The following is a 20,780-nucleotide window of genomic DNA, read 5'->3' on the forward strand; positions in this document are numbered from 1 at the left end:
GCCTTGCGTCAATGCCGCATCTTTCAAGGCGTGCAATCCGCCTGTCACAATCGGTTTCAATACGGGGGCCACCGAACGAAAGGCTGATTTTAACATATCTCCTAAACCGTGTCCTCGCTGTCTAGCAACGCCTCGGTACACTGGATACATGACTTACGAGTCGTTAGAGAACCGTTTTCGAAAATGGAGTTTCACCGTGACTTTCCCTTTGGTGAATGGAATATTTTGTCCCAGATCTCCTTTTATAGCAATGTTGACCGTATCCAAATAAGATTTGCTGACGGGCAAATAATGAGGATGTACAAATTCGCGGTGTACGTGCCTCGTCAGCGAGCGTGGCAGAATCCACTTTGAAAGGAATGGCACGCAGTAACGGTACGGAGGTGTGTCCCACCACGTTATACTCCACCACATCGGAATACACAAAAATCAAATTCAGTCCTTGGTTCATTTCTACTGGGAAACGAAAGAACTTGGACAATGAATTGTTGTCGGAAATGACTAGTAATTCGTTTTTCCTGATTATGGTCATCCTCAACTCCATGTCCCCACCCAACATGTCAAACAATTCAGGACAAAATAAAAAAGACAACACTTTGTTCCCCTCAGGAAATTTCATGAAGAGGCGGCGAGCTACTTTATTGTACTCCAGGGTGACACTTTTGCTGACACTCTCCAAAGCTTTAAGAAACAAGGCATTAAACCTGGAGGCAATGGTGCTCACCAAATGTTGACCACTGAAATAATACCCTGGGGGAATGATCAAGCGATAGGTCGTTTTCTGAGTTTCTGGGTTATGTATTTCGTTATCATATTTGACATGGGTATTCATGTACTGTTGCATTGGCTCGTCATGAACTTCCACTGAAACAAAATTTTGATTGGGAAGGACATTAAGGACTTGGGTCGGGTGAATCATTTCTACCAAAGCCACTTCCCAATGGGCTTCGTGATCTAATTGAATTGCCTGAGGTGATTTGGCCGTGTAACAGCACAAAGTGTTGTTGGGAAACACCTCCATGGAACTGTACCTGGGTAAGGTTAAGTAAAATTGGTTAGTGTGGCTCATAATAATTCCAGAGTTTTTGGGTTGTCCGAGGGGCTACTGGAAGTCAGAGGAGTGTCTCCGCCCAAAATGGGGTTGTTGTTGTTGTTGTTGGAGTGGTGACTGGCACTGGTACTGGACACAAGGTTTCCGTTGTTCCCGTTCGAGGAGAATTTCAGGGAGGGATTGGGAAGCAGGTAGCCGATGCAACTGCTCAATAAAATGGTCCACAACTGTTTGTCTCCTTGTTGCAAACTCAGATTGGCAATTGGTGCACCGATGACACAATACACCACGAAGATTTGGCAGAAAAAGACGATTTGTGTTTTAGGCTCACTTTCTCCACACCACACCCACAAGGGTTGCTTCTGTAAATCTTGCAGAGAAGAACTGGGTGAAGGAGTGGTCGCAGTAGCTGCGTCTGTGTGAAAAGGAATGATGGTCACTTCTTTTTATAGTCAATGACTTGCGAAGCGTCGATCAAGAATCAAAACTGGGTGGATATCCTTTCCAACGTACTTTGACTTCTTTGACACGTCGTTTACCTACTTTACGGGTTCTGCGTTCGAGAATGCTTTCGATGTCGTACACGTCGTCTTCTTTTTTGGTGACACGTTGTAACTCGGGTAAGTAACACGTTCCTTTTAACACCTCTCCGTTCATGTCTTCCAATCTATAGACCGCAGAATGACGACCATGCACTCGTTCAGTGACACCAAACAATTCGGTAGTCCAGTTACGTAAGTAACCTTTGTCGAAATTGCGTTTGGTTTTGCCAATTTGCACCCAGTCTCCTGCGGCCAACACTCCACCTTTCTTTGGGACAGCCCTCGTCGGGAACGTACCAAACAGGCGATTACACACCAACACTTCGTTGTCGGGAGTTACCTCTTGCGGGGCAAGTCCGATGCTTCGATGGTAAGATTGGTTGTACGCTTGCACCAGGTGTGGTAAGATGATGTACTTCAGAGTGTGATGCGTAAAATATTTCCACATGCGTTCTTTCAAAGTGAAAACGTTCCACGATGCTGGCTTTGGTTTCAGGACTCTCGGTGGTAAAAAAATGAATGTCACGTTTCTTTAGTTCTTTTTGGAAAGCTTGGTTCAGAAATTCGGTGCCTTTGTCCGTTTGCCATCGAAGAGGGTGACGACCGCTTTGTTTCAACCCCCTTTGCAGGGCTCGCACTAACTCGTGGCTCGATTTATAAGTCAATGGCACGACCATGGCAAATCCGGAAAAGACGTAGATGACACAAAACAAATATTTGTAGCCGCGATTGTAGCTGGCCAAATGAGAGACATCGGCTAAATCGGCTTGCCATTGATGATCGATGCCTTCCACTTGGGTGCGACTTCTGGAAAACTTGCGTTGAATGGGTTCGTGTAAAGTGTAGGTAGCTTGTTCTTGTAACCATCGTTGCACTTGAGGTAAACGGAGACTTTTCAGTCGCGTTTTGGCAGCACTATACAATTTTTGAACTCCTCCGTAACCTGCAGGATGGGATGGATCGTAGTAAATGCTGGTTAACACTTTTTCCATTTTTTGTTTATTGATAAGGCACCCACTCTTGGAGGATGCTACTCGTTTTCTCGTGGGGTATTTTCTTGGTTTGTAATGCTTTGCGTGTGCGACCAGAGATAGGTGTCGAAGAGGAGGATGTCTGAATAGGAGATATCGGTTCTTGTTTCACTTCTGTCTTCACCTTCTTTTTCTCGTCTGATAAAGAAGTTTGGTCATCATCTTTTTAATCCATCCAATTCTGGAGGTAGGTGGTATTGTTAACTTGCGTACTTTTTCTGATGGAGTTTGAAACCCTTCTTCTTCTTCTTCTTCTCTTTTGTCTGTCTTGGTCACTGCTAGTGGTGGTGGTGGTGGTGGACCTTTCATCAAGGTCTTAAAATCTTTCAGAGTGGGTAAAGCTGTTTCGTCTGAAGCTTTCTGGTGAAAGAGTTGCAGTCGTTGCAAGAGTTGACCGTACTTTTTCGATTTTTCTGTTTCGGACAAATCTTGGCGATCCATCAAGGTTTGTAATTCGTGTTGTAACTGAGACATCTCGGTCAAATGGGGATTGGGAGATAAATGCGGGGTCCGTTGTTCTTGCTAACGATGGTATTCCATCCATCGTTTGTAAGGCATTAAAACTAGTTTTCGTCCTTCTATTGGATGTCAAGGGTTACGTCTGAGATCTTGGGACTTCAGAGGTTCTTTTTATCTTGCTCTCACCAGTCCTCGCAACATGGTTTCCAAGACTCCTTTCAGCCAAGGGCCTAACAAGAATGGCAAAATTCCTCCACGTTGGACCAACATCTTGTTCTTTTGGCGAAGGGTATTTTCTTTTGCACCATTTGACGAAGAACGTGACAATGCTTACCTAAGCATTGTTTCTGGTGCTTGGACAAAGGGATCGTGCCTTTCAAAACGTTCAAACAACATTCGCACACGGTATCGATGACCTCTTTGGAGGCTGTTTGAATGAGTTTTTTTCGTAGGGGTGGAGAAGCTTTGGACAGCACAGATAACATGTCCCCATGTTTGACTAAACGAGGAGGCAGTCCTTTCCTTTTCTTTCCTTGGGGTTCAGAAGAGGAATGTTTTCTGGAGGGTGACATCTTTGAGTATTCAGGAGCACCAAAACACTGATACCCTACTTTGTCACAGACCTTTTTTATACTGGAATGCGTCGCCACTGATTGTCTTTACGCCGTATTAACATAAGGACAGGCATGACACGTCGTGCAGCTGTAAGCAACGGACTAAATCGAGCCAGTTCTTGCTTGGACAAATCCAGTAAACTCTGTAACATGCCCGATCTCTCTTGGACTTTGATTCTGTTAGAACGTACTTTGTGAGCAGCGGCCACTGCCACTAAATTGGAGGGTCCTGCCACTGGGGAAGTTCTTGGGTTATCAACGGAGAAGTTCTTGGTGTTATCAACGTCTCCAGGTACTTCTCAGTTCTTGGTGTCATCAACGGAGAAGTGAATGAACCTGAGGCTACCAGAGACGCGGTCACTGTCCTTGCAGGTCGTGGTTTGCGAGTGTATGGTTGTGTCCTGGCCGAAGTGCCTCTCTTGCGATTAGTGTTCTGTGGGCTTTAATTTTTCTGGGGACTTTTTCTCTGTTTCTTTTTCTGGGGGCTTTTCTTTTTCTGGGGTGAAACAAATTTTGAGCTATGTAAACGACACTGGCATTACGATGATGCCCTTTGCGTGTAAACCAAAGTTTAATTTCTTCTTTATGTCGTCGAAAATGACCAAATGGGTTTGACGGGAGTCAGACACGATTCCATCGTTTTCTTTAGGAATGCCTTCCACAAGCACGACGGAATCGCCTTGACGTTCTCGCAAGAGGCTGTACGCCGATTGCCACTCTTTGTAACACCACACGATGCGTTGAGGTGGACGATCGATCAAATTATGTTTATGTTCGATCAAACGTTTGACAAATTCGGTTTGCCTGAACCGCTAGGTCCAGCAATGAGCATGATAAAGGGATGGCGAAAATGCAAAGCCTCCCAACTCGCACGATCTAAGTGTTCGTCGATGACTTTGACAGTGGAGAAAGAAGGAGCAGAGACAGCAGAGGCAGCCATAGTGTTAGGAATGTCACTTGTGACACGAAAACAGACAAGACAAGAGTTTTTATACTTTTTTCAGGACTCGTTTATTGAATGTTTTAAACATGAACACGAAAGAATAAAATACATAAAAGCCAAAGGCTTAAGTGCAACGATAAAAGGCACATGAAAACGATCAACGTGGAATAAAAACAAGTTTCTGTATAACATGTTTTGGGTAATGTTCTGACCAGTTCAACAGGGGGTAAGGTCACACAAGTGTCCTCCCGAAAGGGCCTTTCAGGAATGTCCACGACAGTTCTGTCCTGGGTGGCGGGTTCTTCTTCTGATACTGTCACTAACACAGGTTGAAAAGTGACTTTTTTCTTTGGACGTTGAAAGGAAGGATTACAACTATCGAGCATACTGGGCCACTTCTTTGGTCCAAGCCTCAAAACCCCATTTTTTCCAGGCACGTACATCTGTCCAATGGGGGTGTAAGTCACAAGCTACACATACATCGTCATATACGTCTTCGGTAGCTAAAAGTTGACGAATCTTTTTTTCCTGTAGAGGTCGAGAAGTATTACGATGAAAACGCAAGGCTTTGAGCAAAAGGAGTCTTTCGTGAACATTAAGGCCATTTGGGTGGTAAGTACTGTTCGTAAAGCGTCCACAAGGAATCGGCTGGTCAACGAAATCCCAGAAAACAAGTCACTAATACACACACCACTTGTCGACCCAAATTGAACGGAATCAGTTCTTGTAATAATTGATGGTAATGATCCACGGTTTGAATATTGTCATTGAGTTCCTTCCACGGAATCTGTTCAATCATATGTGATAAAAGCCTTGACATGGCAGCCTGTTTTTATATTCTCTTTTTTGGATGCAATACACGTACTTTCTAGCCAGAGATCTTCATTCTCCAGTAGAAAATTTAAATCCTCCAAACTGTAACCTACACTTCAGAGTTCGATTAGAAGTTTCCTCTTCCACTAAGTAGATTCCACGTAAAATATGGTGGTAATCCTTCAACTCTTCTTCCTCAATTCTTTGCTCTAGGTGAATCTCGAAGTAACCAAAATCACGAACATGTCGATCATTGGCGACCTGGAAGTATTGAACAAGGTCTGACCACTGAAACAATTTCTGACGAATCAATCCTTTTATAGCATTCAGGTACCAATGAGTCAAACACCGGTGACGTAACAGATGCAATTGTTCTTTAGTTTTCACTTGTATTTTGACCAGTTCTCTTGTAAAGTATCCATGAATAGGTCAGTCAGTACGATTGAATTTACAATCTTCTCCTAGAGCAAAAGTAATCCACATAGTAAGTAATTTCTGACCACTGCCATTCAGGGTAACGTCCAAGAATGTCACTGAAATCTTGTGATGTAAACGGTCTAAAGCGGTATAATAGGATGAACGCACCCTTGATCCAGAGATATCTAACACATCGGTTAACTTTGTTCACTTTCCTCTTGTGAATTTCTCGACACAAGAGTTCTACAGTTACCCATTGAGATTTCACTCTGGCAAGTCCCTGCCAAACTTCTTCGTAGATCTCTTTCAGTTCTTTAGGTAATGATTCAATATCATTTTTTAAATGAAGTTCAAATACTGGTCTCGGTGATGTCCAACATTTGACTCCTAGCCAGTCTGGTTTATTCAACGACATGGTAAGTTACTTCAATGTCTCGGTCCCACAAATTGTAAGTAATGACAATTCGGTGACCATCGAGCATGTTCCAGGTAGGCCGAATCTTGTGGTTCCCAGTGGTGAAGTGACACACCGCAACTGAAATACCTGATTTTATCCCCTTCACCCAAGTAGAAAAATCCGGCTCTGGCTAATTCTTCGGGGGCCGATCCTCCCAGATACTTAGGCCATTTTCCTTTGAACGATTGAAGACGATTTTCAAAGTCGCAGTATTCAGACAAATGCACAGGGAACGAATATTCGTCTTTCACAGGTTCGTTTCGTTGATGGCAGGGTGACATCGATAGGAGTTTGCTCAGGGCTGGATGACATCCGTAGGGTGCTAGACGTGAAGGTTGACATCCTTATTTAAAATGAAACTCAGTAAAGTGTCCAAGAGGACGAGTAGCATCGCTTTCGCATCCATCAGGTTCGACACGTACAGCATCACTTTCCGTGATAGGGGTAGTGAGAACAAAGTTCCCATGATGCTTTACGGCATCGCTAAGGTCACAACGTACAGCATCGCTCCCATCGCAAGGCTCACAATCACATTCCACTTCAGAGGCCCTAAACTTGAATTGTGCCTGTCTGAACTTGTTTTGTGTTTCTCTGAAAGTATTCATCTTGTTCGCTTGGTCTTGGTAGTCACAATGAACTATCGATCTTGCCTATTCCTTTTTATACTAGCCGCAATGAAGTCTCAAGCTTGTCCATCGTTCCTTTTTTATGTCTTGTTTTGGAAGGTACCGTCTCTAAGGTGTCGTCATAATTGTAGTGTAATGGGTGGAAAGGCCATAGAAAGGTAAGGACAGTGCGGAGACCATCGAGTATGTTCCAGAATAGCTGAATCTTTATAGATACATAGATCCATTCGTAAATTCAGGCCACAACTGAAACACTGTACTTCGTATCTCAATCCAGTCTCAGGTCCCAAGTAGACAAATCCTGTTCTAGCTAAAACATTCGAAGTAGGTAATCCTTCCCTATCCGTGGGCCATATTTTAAACGTTTCCAATCGACGGGCACAATCACAATAGTCAGGCAAGAAGACCGGAAAATGGTGGGGTTTGAACTTGGAGTTCTTATTGGGTTTCTCACTCGATTCTTGCTGTGGCGAAGTCATAATTCTGGTAAGTGGCTATCCTCTTACAACCAATGTTTTATACCAACATGCCCATACGGTAAAGTAAAGTGATTGGGAAGTCGCATTCGCTTCTGGTACACTATTTGATAAACTTTTTCCAAGTGTCGACTGACAATGTGGTGAGTGGGTAAACGTACAATCTTGTTTGGTTGGTAGCTGGTCATCTTATCTAGACTGCAAGGCTTCTTTCAGTACGCCAAAGTTGTCCACTCTACTGGTACGATAATTCAGAGTCAATCCTTTCACTTTACACTCCGTGTGCACTTCTCCTTGTTTGTCCCGGTATTCGTAGCCGTAAATTTTAGGACCGCAGCTCGCGAAACTTAAAATTTTCTCGTCGGGGTGCTCGTCTGTCCAGGCTCCTAAACAGTCCGCTTCGATGTCAGGGTGATGTTGACCTGTGCTCTCGATGTAGATGCAACCGTCCGTGTCAAAGTACAGGACACGTTCCCCTAACAGTTCTAAAGCTTCGTACAGTTTTAAGCGAGCATGAGCTGTCACGTAAGCCGCAATGATGACATTTCCAAATTCGTCGGCTTCTACAAAGTCCAGATCTTCTTCGTAATTGACTAAGATCAAATCCTCGCGAACGACGTCCACGTGTTTCATGTATTTGGTTTTTTGTCGTGAATCATCTGGAAGTAGCGGGAAGGTTCTGTCAAATACTCCGTCTTGGGTAAACACTGTCGTTGTGCCATTTTACCCCACAAGCAATTTAACATCACTTTGGCAAACGATCGCCTGCCTTGTTTTTCTCGATGTGGTCTAAAGTGATGCCTTATTGTACCCAGTATTTCTCTTTGAATGTGTTTTGGTCTTCGGGAGTGTGACACCAAGAAGGATAGCCACTGGCTTCTTGTTTCAGTTTCAAGAAAGCATCCACGTAGTCGGCGAAAATGCCTTTCTCAGTTTGGTCACCCTTGTGGCATTGTTGTGTCTCGGGAAAGTGACAAATTTCGTACACTTCTAACAGTTGGTATCCCATGTCCAGAGCTTTTAACAATTCCACGCTCACCCACGTCCTCGTCAAGGCGTGTTCCTCCTGGGTGTGCTGACAAGGCTGATCTTGGTTGCACGTTTCGGCACAAGTGAGGTAAGACGGGATGGTACAAGTCCGTAGGAGGCAAAACTTTGCACTTGATCAGACCTTCGTATTGTCGAATGTAGTCCAAGTCGATGTGTTCCGTTAACAATTGCGGGTGCCCTGCAGGAAAGCGACAATATTTGCACATTTCCTTTCATGCCTTCATTTCTTTTCTTTTTTTTCTTTTTTTTAAAAAATGTTCCATTTCCCTTGACACTATACAGTCCCACCATGTTCTATTTCCCTTGACGCTCTACAGTCCCATCCATGTTAAATTTCCCTTTGATCCTCAACAGTCTCATTCCCCATGTTAAATTCCCCTAGACCCTATAGTACATATCCTGTGCTCCCATGTTAAATTTACATAGACCCTATAGTACAAAGACCCTATTTTAACACTAAAATCCCCTAGACCCTCTAGTATCCCACATTACTACTTACATACATATATACATACATACATACACGTCTTAAAACCTATTTATAATATCAAATGACCATGGTGAATAAAGCATTATAGAAGATTCATATAAGTAAGAAACCCTTAGCTTTTATGAATGTTTCCATTTACATCCAACTATTCAGTACCTTATTGAGTTATTGATTGATTTCAAAATGAAATTAATACATTTGAATATGATTATATCAATGCTGGTACAAAATATACTTTTTCATTCAAATTTGCAACTTTTAATTGCAGGGAACGTTTTAATTTTTCTGGGAGTTGTCATTGGAATAGACGTATCTTCGAGCAGTAAGTACTTCATAGCTAATGTAAAAATATTGATAGATACAAAATGTACGTCCGCTTTCACTGACTACTTCACCGGCTGGCAGAAAAGAACTCACATCTTCTCGCCAGTACCCAGCACAAATGACCAACACATATAACCACTGACCATTACCCTCTACTCACCAACACTAACACCCATTATCCAAAACGCTGAATGACTGACCTTGTGCCCATCTGCAGACCAGAACCTACAGTCTTGACCATCTTAGCTGCATGGACGCACTGTGGATGGATTGCAATTTAAACCATGAACTAACGCCTAGACTAGAGAAAATTACTTCCCGTACTTACATGTACATACCTATAAAGTTAGAAGTGGATTCAAAGGAGAGAAGCAGGCAGGAATAGTCGCGCATGTGCATACAAATACTGATAGGCTATTATGCATAATACGGAAGGGTGGAGAAGGCTTAATATTTTAGTTTTAAAGTCAAGAGTCAAGAAGATACTCTCAGATATGAAACAAATAGGTTTGCAATGATTGAGTACTGTATCCTTTTCCGAGACATTTGGGTAGCCCATAATAGGGCTGTTGCATGTTTAATCAAAATGGTTAACATCAATTATACCTCTTCACTTTTCTTCTCAATGTTCTATGCACTGAGGGAATATAGACCAATCACCTTTGTCGTTCAATACACTATTTTCATTCATACAGCAGTGTATGTGATCGTGTTGATGGCCAACAAAACATCCACGTCCGTACGGTAGTCTGGATAGAACAAAATGATTGAAATGATATACGTTTTTCATTGGGCAGCTCTTGACCTTAAGATACGATAGAATAACTGACATATGAGATAAGTCCTCAATTGATCTATAATTAACATAGCTGTATGCATGTATTCCCCGCCATACACACCCCACCGTCCGTTTTATATTGTGTTTTTGTGAATTGTTTTTAATAGAAAAGTACAATATTACAATATTATTTCTTGTTTTGGTTTTGATCGGTACGTATGTGTTTAGATTCCGGTTTCCAGGTTTCCTTTGTTCAGTCCAAAAGGTTCTTCGTTTTTTTCGGTATTTCACCTTAAGGTTAGTTTCCATATCGATTTGTCATGTTTCAAATGATCCTTGCTATTGATCGATATAGTTTTGCATATTTCATGTTTTGTTTGACATATGTATATCGATGACTGACGTTCCTTTTATCATTTTTTTAGCTGTTTATTTGTCAATATATAGTAAAAACTAACAAAAAAGAGCAACGCATGTAAGTTCAAATTACAACGAGATAAGATGAACCAAACGGAAAAAGCACACAGTCAGATCCCAGTCAACAACCTTTGAAGGCAGCAAATACTATACTCGTATAGATTTCCTAGTTTGATAATCGCAAAATCCTCCTGACACAAGACAAACGAATCCCAACTACATGCTCATTTCTAAATATAACACATTTCTGCGCTTTACTCAGAACGATTGTTATAGGCGTTTGCATTTATTTGTTTTATTGTAAGAAAATAGGGAACAAGGGATTGGATCTTTTTCTTTGATATACTGATTACTTCAAGTTTGTCCACATAATTCAGTCAGAGAACTCAAAACATTGGCGAAGCTAAAACACTTCGGAGGTATGTATGAAGTTAGTCTTGCGAAACTCATGAGACAAACACGGTCACTACCTAATAATTATACAAAATCCATGAATAAATTAACTACATGCGAGACGCCAGCAGTGGCAGTGTTCACTAGCTCGCCAGCAGCAATGGGACTGGGATGTGTTTCACGTTAGCAATTGTGAAAGAAGTTCACGATAAATCGCAATCCTAAGCACCAACCTGTTCCTGTCTAAGGCCAAGATAATCAAAATCAGAGAACGCAATCGTTCTGTAGGTTTACATTGTACCTATTGATAACGTTACTTTCAGAAATTGTATAACTGGAAATTGTATAACTGACTCTTACATGTACAAGGGCACATTTAAAGAGTTGCAGACCAAAGTCCCATTTGAGTCAGAGCTGCATTTATCACCGACTAACCTGAATCTATTTAAGAGAAGTTAAAACGTCAGCATCGAGCCAAAGACCATAACCCTTTGCGACTGTCCACTCCTCACACAAGTTTTAAATTTCCTATCTCTCACCTCTCTCTGCGTGGGTTCGAGTCTAGGATTCGGCCAATGTGGGTATGTGAGAAAGTTTGCAAGTATCTTCTCTTGGGTCTGTGGTTCTTTCTGGGGTTTTCCCTGTTTCTTCCTCCACCATTAATACTGGCCGTCATGTATGGCCTATCGGGTGCTGAAAAGTGGCGTTAAATCCAAAAACAACGACAATGTCAACAACAAATTTCCTATCTGAATAGGATTTATAATGCCTGCTGATTTATTATATCCTTACCTTTGGACTCAATGCAACATGTCGAACAATCCAATAATGAATTTGTCACGATATATGTAAAAGCTACGTTTATATGGCTTACGATTTTTTACTTCTCTCAGGCAGATGGCGACGTAAAGTCGTATACGTAGGTAAACAAATGACTGACAGAGTGAGTATGGTACATGTTTCCAACGACCAATATCTGACTTATTTAGGCCCAGACATTATGATCGCTGGCGCTTACGCAGCGAAACAAACGCATTGAAAACCGTTGTTGCGAAATGCGAAAGAATACGGAAAAGTATTGTTAAATGGACTTGAGCGAAACAACAACGAAAGCCTGAAATACTTCTGGAACAAGTAGTGATTTCGAACGAACCCGTCTTTTGAGTTCCTAAAACATCCTAGAAAACATCATAATCTGCTTATTTAACATAATGCTTGAAACTTTGTCCTCAAGTCATTCATTATTATCTCCTATTTTTTAGAACCCCAGTTATAGACGAAAACTACAGCTTTATTCTTCATCACAAAATTAAGGTGCATACAGATAATGGCATCACATGATTTATTGGATACTGTAACTAATGTGACATATGTGGCCATGGATTTAGATAAATGGTCCAGTATTTTCATTGTGGTTGTAAATGCTGTGAATGTTTAGTTCCCAGACATGTTATTGCTTATGTACATTATAAAATCAAATTGTCAGTCGAGTGTCTTATAAGCGACCTCACATGAAACAATTCCAACAATTGAACCGAGAATGCAAATCATTGAAGATATATCCAGCATGTTTACATCATGCTTGTATAAATAATAATGAGTCATCAGGAAAAACGATATCGTCATGGTAGTCATGTATATCATAATTGTACATTCGGAGACATAACAACAAACAATATAAACTACATAAAATGCAAGAACAAGCAAAAGTACTATCGTGCTAATATGCTCCTTTGATACATTGAACGTTAACAAGAGACAGAGATCCGCATTCTTAACTTCGTTATGCTCATTGCGCATGCTCCACAGTATTCAGGAACCCTCATTAGCAGAATTGTAGCGTGATTCAAGATAAACGTGAAAACATATTTCAGAGCTCGCTTACCCTTTATAATTTCGTTATGTGGGTATTAGACGCCACATATATCTATATTGTTAGTTCCTACACTTAAATAACATATATTTACTCAAATATTCTACCCAGGATTTTGAATTCACATGAATGGATAAAAGAATGCTCCCATGTATGGGGGATAAGTATGGAATATTTTCCAAAACAATGTAAAATGGTGTTATAATATTAATGTTGTTTGATTCTAGATTCAATACTATCTGTATCATTAACAAACTCAGGTTGTATTAGCTTTGCGTTATTACAACCGCTTATGTTAGGTGTCCCAGTCTAAACGCTCTTTTCATTCCGCCTCGTGAAGTAGTTCCAATGTCTCCTCAAAAGAAGACACTGGCCTGAAATGACATCTTGTTTCAGAATGTTGCTCAATTTGCTAGATGCCTATACTTTGCACAATTATTAAGACCAGACAACGGTAATTGACGAAGTAACATTTAAAATGGAATTTTATCGCAATGTAAATACATGGCATGTTTAATTCGTTTCAAAACACACCAGAAACATGTCAAAGTTGCATCTCGTGAAAACCTTCAATTACCTCGAGAGGGAATAATACATTTGTATGACTTTATTAGGAAGACTGATGGCGTACGAACTACAGATTCGTTAAATTATCCCGTTCCTGATTATACTTTAGGCATAAACAATTGATATAGTCATAAGAAGATGATTTTCCAAAACACACTAAATATATCGTATTTACATTATATATTCGAATTATGTCCTTTCTTATATCACCAATAGTGTCACCAATATCAAATATTGAATAAACATCGTGAATGTTGTCTGGTTGAATTTATGAACAGTTCTAACTTATTTTAACCCATTTAAAATACTATCTCTGTCAAATGCAATTAAAAATTTAATTATATTTAGCAGCTGGTAACGTTCAGGCTAGAGGGACAATGTTGATAATTTTGAGTTAATTGTGTACGGTTATAAAATGCTTTAGGTCATGGTATGTGAAGTAGTTACAAACTGTATCCTCTTCATAGGATTGTATAAGAGAAGGTATTGTTGTTGCCATACTCAGCTGTAACAATTAATTCGTCTGAATGGATGGTGTTTATCTTTAATAGCTAGTTCCCTTCTCACCCGCCACTACTCAGTTAATGGCATAGGGATGGGTGTTGTTGCAGTGGCCATTTTATTTAGTTAAAGTTTCAAGCTGAGCTCAATGGTACCCTCCTTCAATGGATGGGGCCTATTCGACGGTGCGGATCGTTCTATATGTATTAATTCTCCTTGTTTCATCTTTGCTGATATAGTGTATGCAGAACTATCTCCTTGGCTGGTCCTTCTCCGCCACCTGGATCCAATGTGCCTTCTGTTATTGTCGCTTTTGGCTTCACTTCACACAAATTAAGCATACTGTCGGCGTTTCTGGTAAACCTAATTATACCCCATTTCTTCACGAGAGCCAAACTGCATATGTGATTTTCATACAAGGGACAGAGTAAATCTTGGGCATGACCGTTGCTTGGTAACATATCCGCAAACTAACTGCGGTGAACGTACTAAAAAGCCTGTGCCCAGGTCGATACAGTGTTACGTTTCTTTCGTGATGAAGCTTGGCAAAATATATATCCCCACATAAACTTCACTTCAACCGTGTTATCTGAGAATATGGAATCATATAAGATCGATATCGATGAAAGTCATACTACAGCAACAGGAAGCAATTATTGGTAACTCAATCAACTTGTGTTGTCTTTTCTTATTTGCATAGTTTAAGTAAATTATGACGAACTGTTTTACGTTTCAATCATGAACTCTGTATGCTATAGATAAAGCCATTGTTAGTTTTCAGTATAAAACAGACCTGTACATGGACAGTACTTTATTTACCACTGCCTTTTGTTTTTGTGTTACACAGCCATACAACATGAACATTTATTTCGATAATTTTTTTATGATAGTTAATAGTGTATTCTGAACAAAGGGCAATCCTTTCGTTTGAAACATTTGTATTGTCTCTAATGTGTTTGTTTTTAAATCCAGAAAGCATAATCCATTTTTAAGGTTTTCATTTTATCTTCATCTATGCCAGGAACAATATCAATTGGTAAATGTATATTTCGTTTAAAATCTCACACCTATTGAGCCATGCTCTGCAGACATATACATCATCTTGTCCTATTCTTTACAATAAAATTTTTGAGTATATATTTAATTGTTCTATTACATCTTCCACCGTGGATTACATTTTGGCCTGTATGGCTAGTCCGAATATTGTACAAACTTCCTGAATAAAACTGCTTGTTCTCAATTAATAAATTGGCGAGAACGTAACTGGTGATGGTGTGCCAGGCACTGGGGTACACCATAAACTCATTTCGTTATATAGTCGGTCACCACCAATAAATGTAAATGCCTTTTGATACTCTTAAGCATCGGTCCAATCATACAATTATAACCATTTCGATTAAATATCTTTCAATAAGTGTCCTTACATTATACGATAGCTAAGGTTATATTCTTTATTAGTAGTTTATGTCATTGGTTACAGACATGATAATAATGTTTTATTCTACTTTGTCAGAAGTATATTTCTGTTACGTATTAAAGTGTTTTCAAAATCCCATGAAAAGCTTGTTACACTACTGGGCACCTGCTTCACAGCAACATAGGTTAAGTTTCGGGAATACTTATTTAAAATGTTGATTTTCTACTTTGGACTATGTCAAATTTGTGGCTTTAACCAAGATACATTTTTAGGAGTGAAATATTATCCAATAACACTTAATACACGCATTTTTGTAGGATAATTCAGGATAACTCAGGCCCTATGAGACCCCAAGGTGTTTGCTGTTTTTGTATTGGATGCTGTTGTTCGCAATCACACAGTGTTACTACCTTTCATTGTTGTTACGTAATCATTATTGTGTGTTCTGTTATTTTCTCGTTTCGGAATCTCTGTAGCTGGTATGCTTAGCGCCAGCAACCGTATATATTCTATAGCATTCAGCCACCATTCTAACATGCCACTGTCTATACTGTACTGATAGAAGGACACAATACAATCCAACGAGCAGCCTGAATTTGGTACGATAAACTTAGGTTCGAGACACTTTTCTAACTTTAATGTTCTCCTCACAGATATGGATGCAAAAACATTATTGAAGCTTTCATTGGTAGCAGTTATCAACGAGGTACATTATTTCGTCTCAGCCCTGCTTCTTGTTCTAGTATAGGATCATATAAGCTTTTCTGCACCAATGCATGCTTGTGACAGGACAGCTGCCATCTAATATCATATGCATCAGAGTTCATTAAGAATAGATTATTAGGTGTATGATAGGCCAGTATTCGAAAAAATGTCCAGGACCTATTCAGTTTGTCAAAGACAGCCTAACAGAGACTTTTAAACAAACTCAACATTTAACCATGCATGGCGATTGTGTACAAAGATCGTGGTATATCAGCAAACGTATACACTTTATGTTAAGTACACAAGGACTAAGAATAGTTAAATCGCCCACATAAATGTAAGTGTTGACCAGTTTTGACAATATTGGTTTGTTCAAGATCATTAGCAACTACATTACCTCTGCCAATACATCTGTAGAAGAATAGTCTTTCTCGAAGCAACACATGTTTTAGGCCTATGTAAAGGTATGCATAGTTGTTGTGTTTGAAACAAACTTCTCTTAGATTGTCTACATGATTATCAAACTGTATTAAGCCCATATTCGACCAGTTAACCTTCAAGAGCGACAGGATCAATTTCCTTTTTGTTATTTAAATTAATTGCGGAACAATATGGCTCAAGTGATTTGTTTCTATCCTTGCAACATTCAGTCACCTTAACCCCATTAATAATAAACCGCTGTTCAATAAACATATGAATGCCGTTTGTCAGTAAAATTTAGAAACCGTAACGGTGCAGTAACCAAAGTAGGCTTGATGACAGTTGTAACCATCAAAATTTAATTCTTTTGCTCGAATTTTGGTTTGGGTTCCATTAAAACAGCTGCTTCTGTTTAATATAGAAATATATTATACAGATAAATTGCCTCATTTTAATGTTAGTCGACTTGCTTTAAGATACCACGATGTATGGATAAATGATTCCTTTCTGTCAAATATTTACAATCAGAAGCTCGTGCCAAAGCTTTTAAATATTTTTGGTAAGGTCGGGCCTTTTTCTTCATAGGAAAGTTTTCCTATCTCCAGCAGCAGTAACCAAATTTAATCTCGCATATTTAATCTAATTTTCTGTGCAACCTTATTTAAAAATAAAATAAAAATTGCTAATGACGGTAAGACTGATTCACGCATTAACAAGAGAAAGGTACTTGATAATCTCGTATTTAAGCACAGAAAAGCTATGATTACTGCCATTTATATCGCATACGATAACACCAGCGGGACTTTATTTTAAACTCTCGTTTGACCTTTTATAATTTCTTTTCTCAACCAAGCTTTTCTTTGGTCTATTGGACTCAATGATAAAAAGAGAAGTATATGAAATACGTTCCGATCATCCTTCTTCTTGACACAAAATTAATGTTGTCTTAATGTTAACATTTTCATGAAAAGAGATTTGTATCGACCAGGCAAATGGCTAAGAAAGGAGACTAGATAAAAAAATGTAATAAATGTATTCACACAAAGATTAACAACCAATTGTATCCACACATCAGATAGCAATGAAATTAATGTGTATCTATCGCCCAATTATGGGTTCAGACATATACAGAGACCTGAGAAGGGTATTTGGGGTTTGCCGTGAATGCGGTACACCACAATGTATACATCCCAAAATATAGTATTTTGATGGACTAGAGGATTGGACGTCTGCGCTATTTTATTTTCCTACACAGAAAAGTTGTATATTAACATCAGATTTTTTATATGATTGTAAAGTTTATAAATGGAACATAGGATGGTAATTTGGAATATTTTCAAACTTTGGGTACGATTTGCACACGCCGCACCGAAAGGAAGGCCTCTTCGGTGCTTCTGTTATAGTCGCTAGCATTGGCTATCAAATCAAAGACAGCGCCTAAGCCCTAACCAGAACTAGAGTCAAATATTTTATGCGACAAATGGAAGGCAAAATCTTTGTTTCTGCTACTGGACTTCGATTAGAGATTTAAAATCTTTCGTGGCAAACTGAGCAACCGTTGGTTCTTTGGTATCGTCATCAATGATGGGCCCGGTGGAACTATTGATCATAACCCTTTTAAACGATCAGTTTTACCATTTGACGTGTTATTGATTAAAGTAACCAAAACTGTCTACCGTTGTGCACCAGTCTCCGAACTTTACCCAGGAAAATTCATTGATATCTTACTTGACTCTGAAGGAACCACCATTAGCCACTGCATTTCGTACGTCGATTATCATCAGCATCATCAATCCGTTAACCCAAGAGATCGTTGGGAAACCACGGTTGACTTTACAACCAATTCTCTCCATGTTTCCCTGTTCTTTACTGCCCTTTTGGAATCTCCAAATCCCGTGCCTGTCCATTCTTTAATGTTTTCTTCCCACCTCTCTGTTGTCTGCCTCTTCTTCTGCATCCTCACACTGTGCCTTCCATGATTGTTCTTGCCAGTCCAGTTGATCTTGAGACATGATCGTACCACTTCAGTTAGCGCTATTTTTTACATAGGTCAAGTTGTATTCATAGTATCGGTTGGCTCGTTGGATCCTGCTGTGAACTTCTTCGTTGGTTATATGGTCATATATGAGATGCCCAAGATCTTGTGGTAGCATCTCATTCCGAACGTTTGGATCCTTCTTTGTCTATCTCATGTGACATCCATATTTCACAAGCATGCAGAAAGATGGATTTGAAAATCGAGAGCATTCGCCTTTTTTGGAACGAAAAACAATGCTGATATCTTTCCATATTAGTGTCAACCTTGTTATTGCTGCCGTTGTCTGGGCAATCCTGTAAAATAAATCTAGTTTCGAAACCCTCATCTGTGATAATTAATCCCAAGTACTTGAAATTTGTGACTCTTTCCAGCTTCTGCCCACTGACCTATATTTCTCCACTGACGCAATTAGTGCTTTTTATCATTAGTTTATTTTTCTTCTCCCCACTATAATGTCCTTACTGTATGCGGTGGAGGTTGTGTCAAGGTGCTAAACTAAGTCATCCATTTCTTTTTCATCTCCTGCTAAGTCATCAATATCATTTGCTATGCGAAGGTTGGTCACTGTTCTACCTCCGATGTTGACAGTGCCCTCGTTATAATACAAGGCATAATCCATGATCATTTCCAGGGAAATGTTGAAGAGTGTAGGTGACAGTATACATCGCTGTCTTACTCCAACTGTTGTACGAAACCAATCTCTTCTGCTGCCATTGATGAGAACAGCAGTGGTGGCTTTGTCATAGAGGTGTTCAACAACCTGAACCAGGTTTTAACTGATGTTGTACTTAGCCATAGATAGCCATAAGGCCGCATGCCATACCCTATCAAAGGCCTTTTTGAAATCTACGAAGACGTGGTATATATATGCAATGCAGAAATGACGACATTGCATGACGACACACTTTGATTTCACTCGAGATTAAGTCAGCGATGAATGACATTTCCACAGTCAAGCCAAAAAGTCCATGTTGGACTTTTTGCAGAGCACAGAGTGAGCGCAAAGTTGCATAAAAGATTCGACAATATTCTTGAAATAAACAGCCTGGGAGAAGTAATATAACATTACATAAATATAGCCATCAAGAGTGATGATTTTTTTCTACTCATAACAAGTTTCACATAAGCGACACTTCCCATCATTATGTGAAGAATTAGAGAAAAACAAAATTAGTAGTGGTGTCGCTATTACTAAATAAAAATAAACTAATGTCATTTTTCGCTTCAGATTTTCCTTTGACGACAGAATGGTCTATAATGTAAACTTTTGAATAATGTTAAGTTCCCATTGGAACGTTCCAGCGATTGTTCAACACGGTAAAATACCCATATATATATATATATATATATATATATATATATATATATATATATATATATATATATATATATATATATATATATATATATATATATATATGTGTATATATATACCCATTTGTTGTTGCTCAAATGCCTACATTATTTGTGAGTGTTATTCTTGTTTGCCTTGCAGGTGCATTGAGACTATGCTATAACTGTCATTCTGCTGCATCTTCTGATGATTGCGATAGAATTGCAAAATGCGGTTACAACGAGGTACGTTTATTATATTATGAGAACGTTATATGCTTCTTTTCAGATGGCGGTAAGTCTATGAAACAATGACACGAATATACGTTATCTTTCTGCACTAGTAATTACCTAAATGACAATATATTTTCCTTTCATATTGCTATAAATCGAAGTATCAGTCTTGATGCAATTGTAGAGCTACAACTTAGCATACCATAAGCTAACAATTTGTCTTGAATAAAGTGAAGAACAAAATTATTTAAATTATATCATAACCTGTTAATATAGAATAATTATTTTAAACATATCCTCTTTCGTAGCCTTTTAATGAAAATGTCTAATTTATATCCAGGCTAAATGTCTGAGTTGTATTGCCATGTTTTATTTTCAAGTAATGATAATATTTTAAAAACCAAGAGTGGATGGACGCAATGGGAGGCATACTAAACTGGTACTGTTACATTGTCAAAACTAACGTTTTGCTTTGTTGGCACCATGACGTTTTGCACACTGGTTTAACAATTTGTATTCTCTACTTCATAACATGAAATTAATTTATTAATTAATTGGTTGTTGTAGTGGGGTTTAACGCCATTTTTCAGCACACGATAGGCTATACATGGCGGCCAGTATTAATGTGGAGGAAGAACCCGGGAAAACCCCGGAAAGAACCACCGACCCACGAGAAGCTACTGGCAAGCTTTCTCACATACCCACTTTCGCTGAATCCGAGATTCGAACCGCCGCAGACAGATGTGAGATGGCAGTGATCCATAACGGAGAGCGCTTTAGACCACTCGGCCACTCGGGGCCCCCAATTAATT

General features: G+C 39.4%; 1 protein-coding gene across 1 annotated transcript in view; it reads left to right on the top strand.

Moving 5' to 3' along the window:
- Window positions 1–20,780, top strand: part of LOC149793803 (uncharacterized) — a 58,278-nt gene that overhangs the window by 7,956 nt on the left and 29,542 nt on the right. The window contains exons 2-3 of the mRNA XM_089966464.1: window positions 9,238–9,291; window positions 19,898–19,980. Coding sequence (XP_089822590.1) covers window positions 9,238–9,291; window positions 19,898–19,980 — 137 coding nt within the window. The remainder of the gene's footprint in view (window positions 1–9,237; window positions 9,292–19,897; window positions 19,981–20,780) is intronic.

The sequence above is a fragment of the Sinohyriopsis cumingii genome, chromosome 8, assembly GCF_028554795.1.
Source record: "Sinohyriopsis cumingii isolate HCF-2022 chromosome 8, ASM2855479v2, whole genome shotgun sequence".
Lineage (NCBI taxonomy): Eukaryota > Metazoa > Mollusca > Bivalvia > Unionida > Unionidae > Sinohyriopsis > Sinohyriopsis cumingii.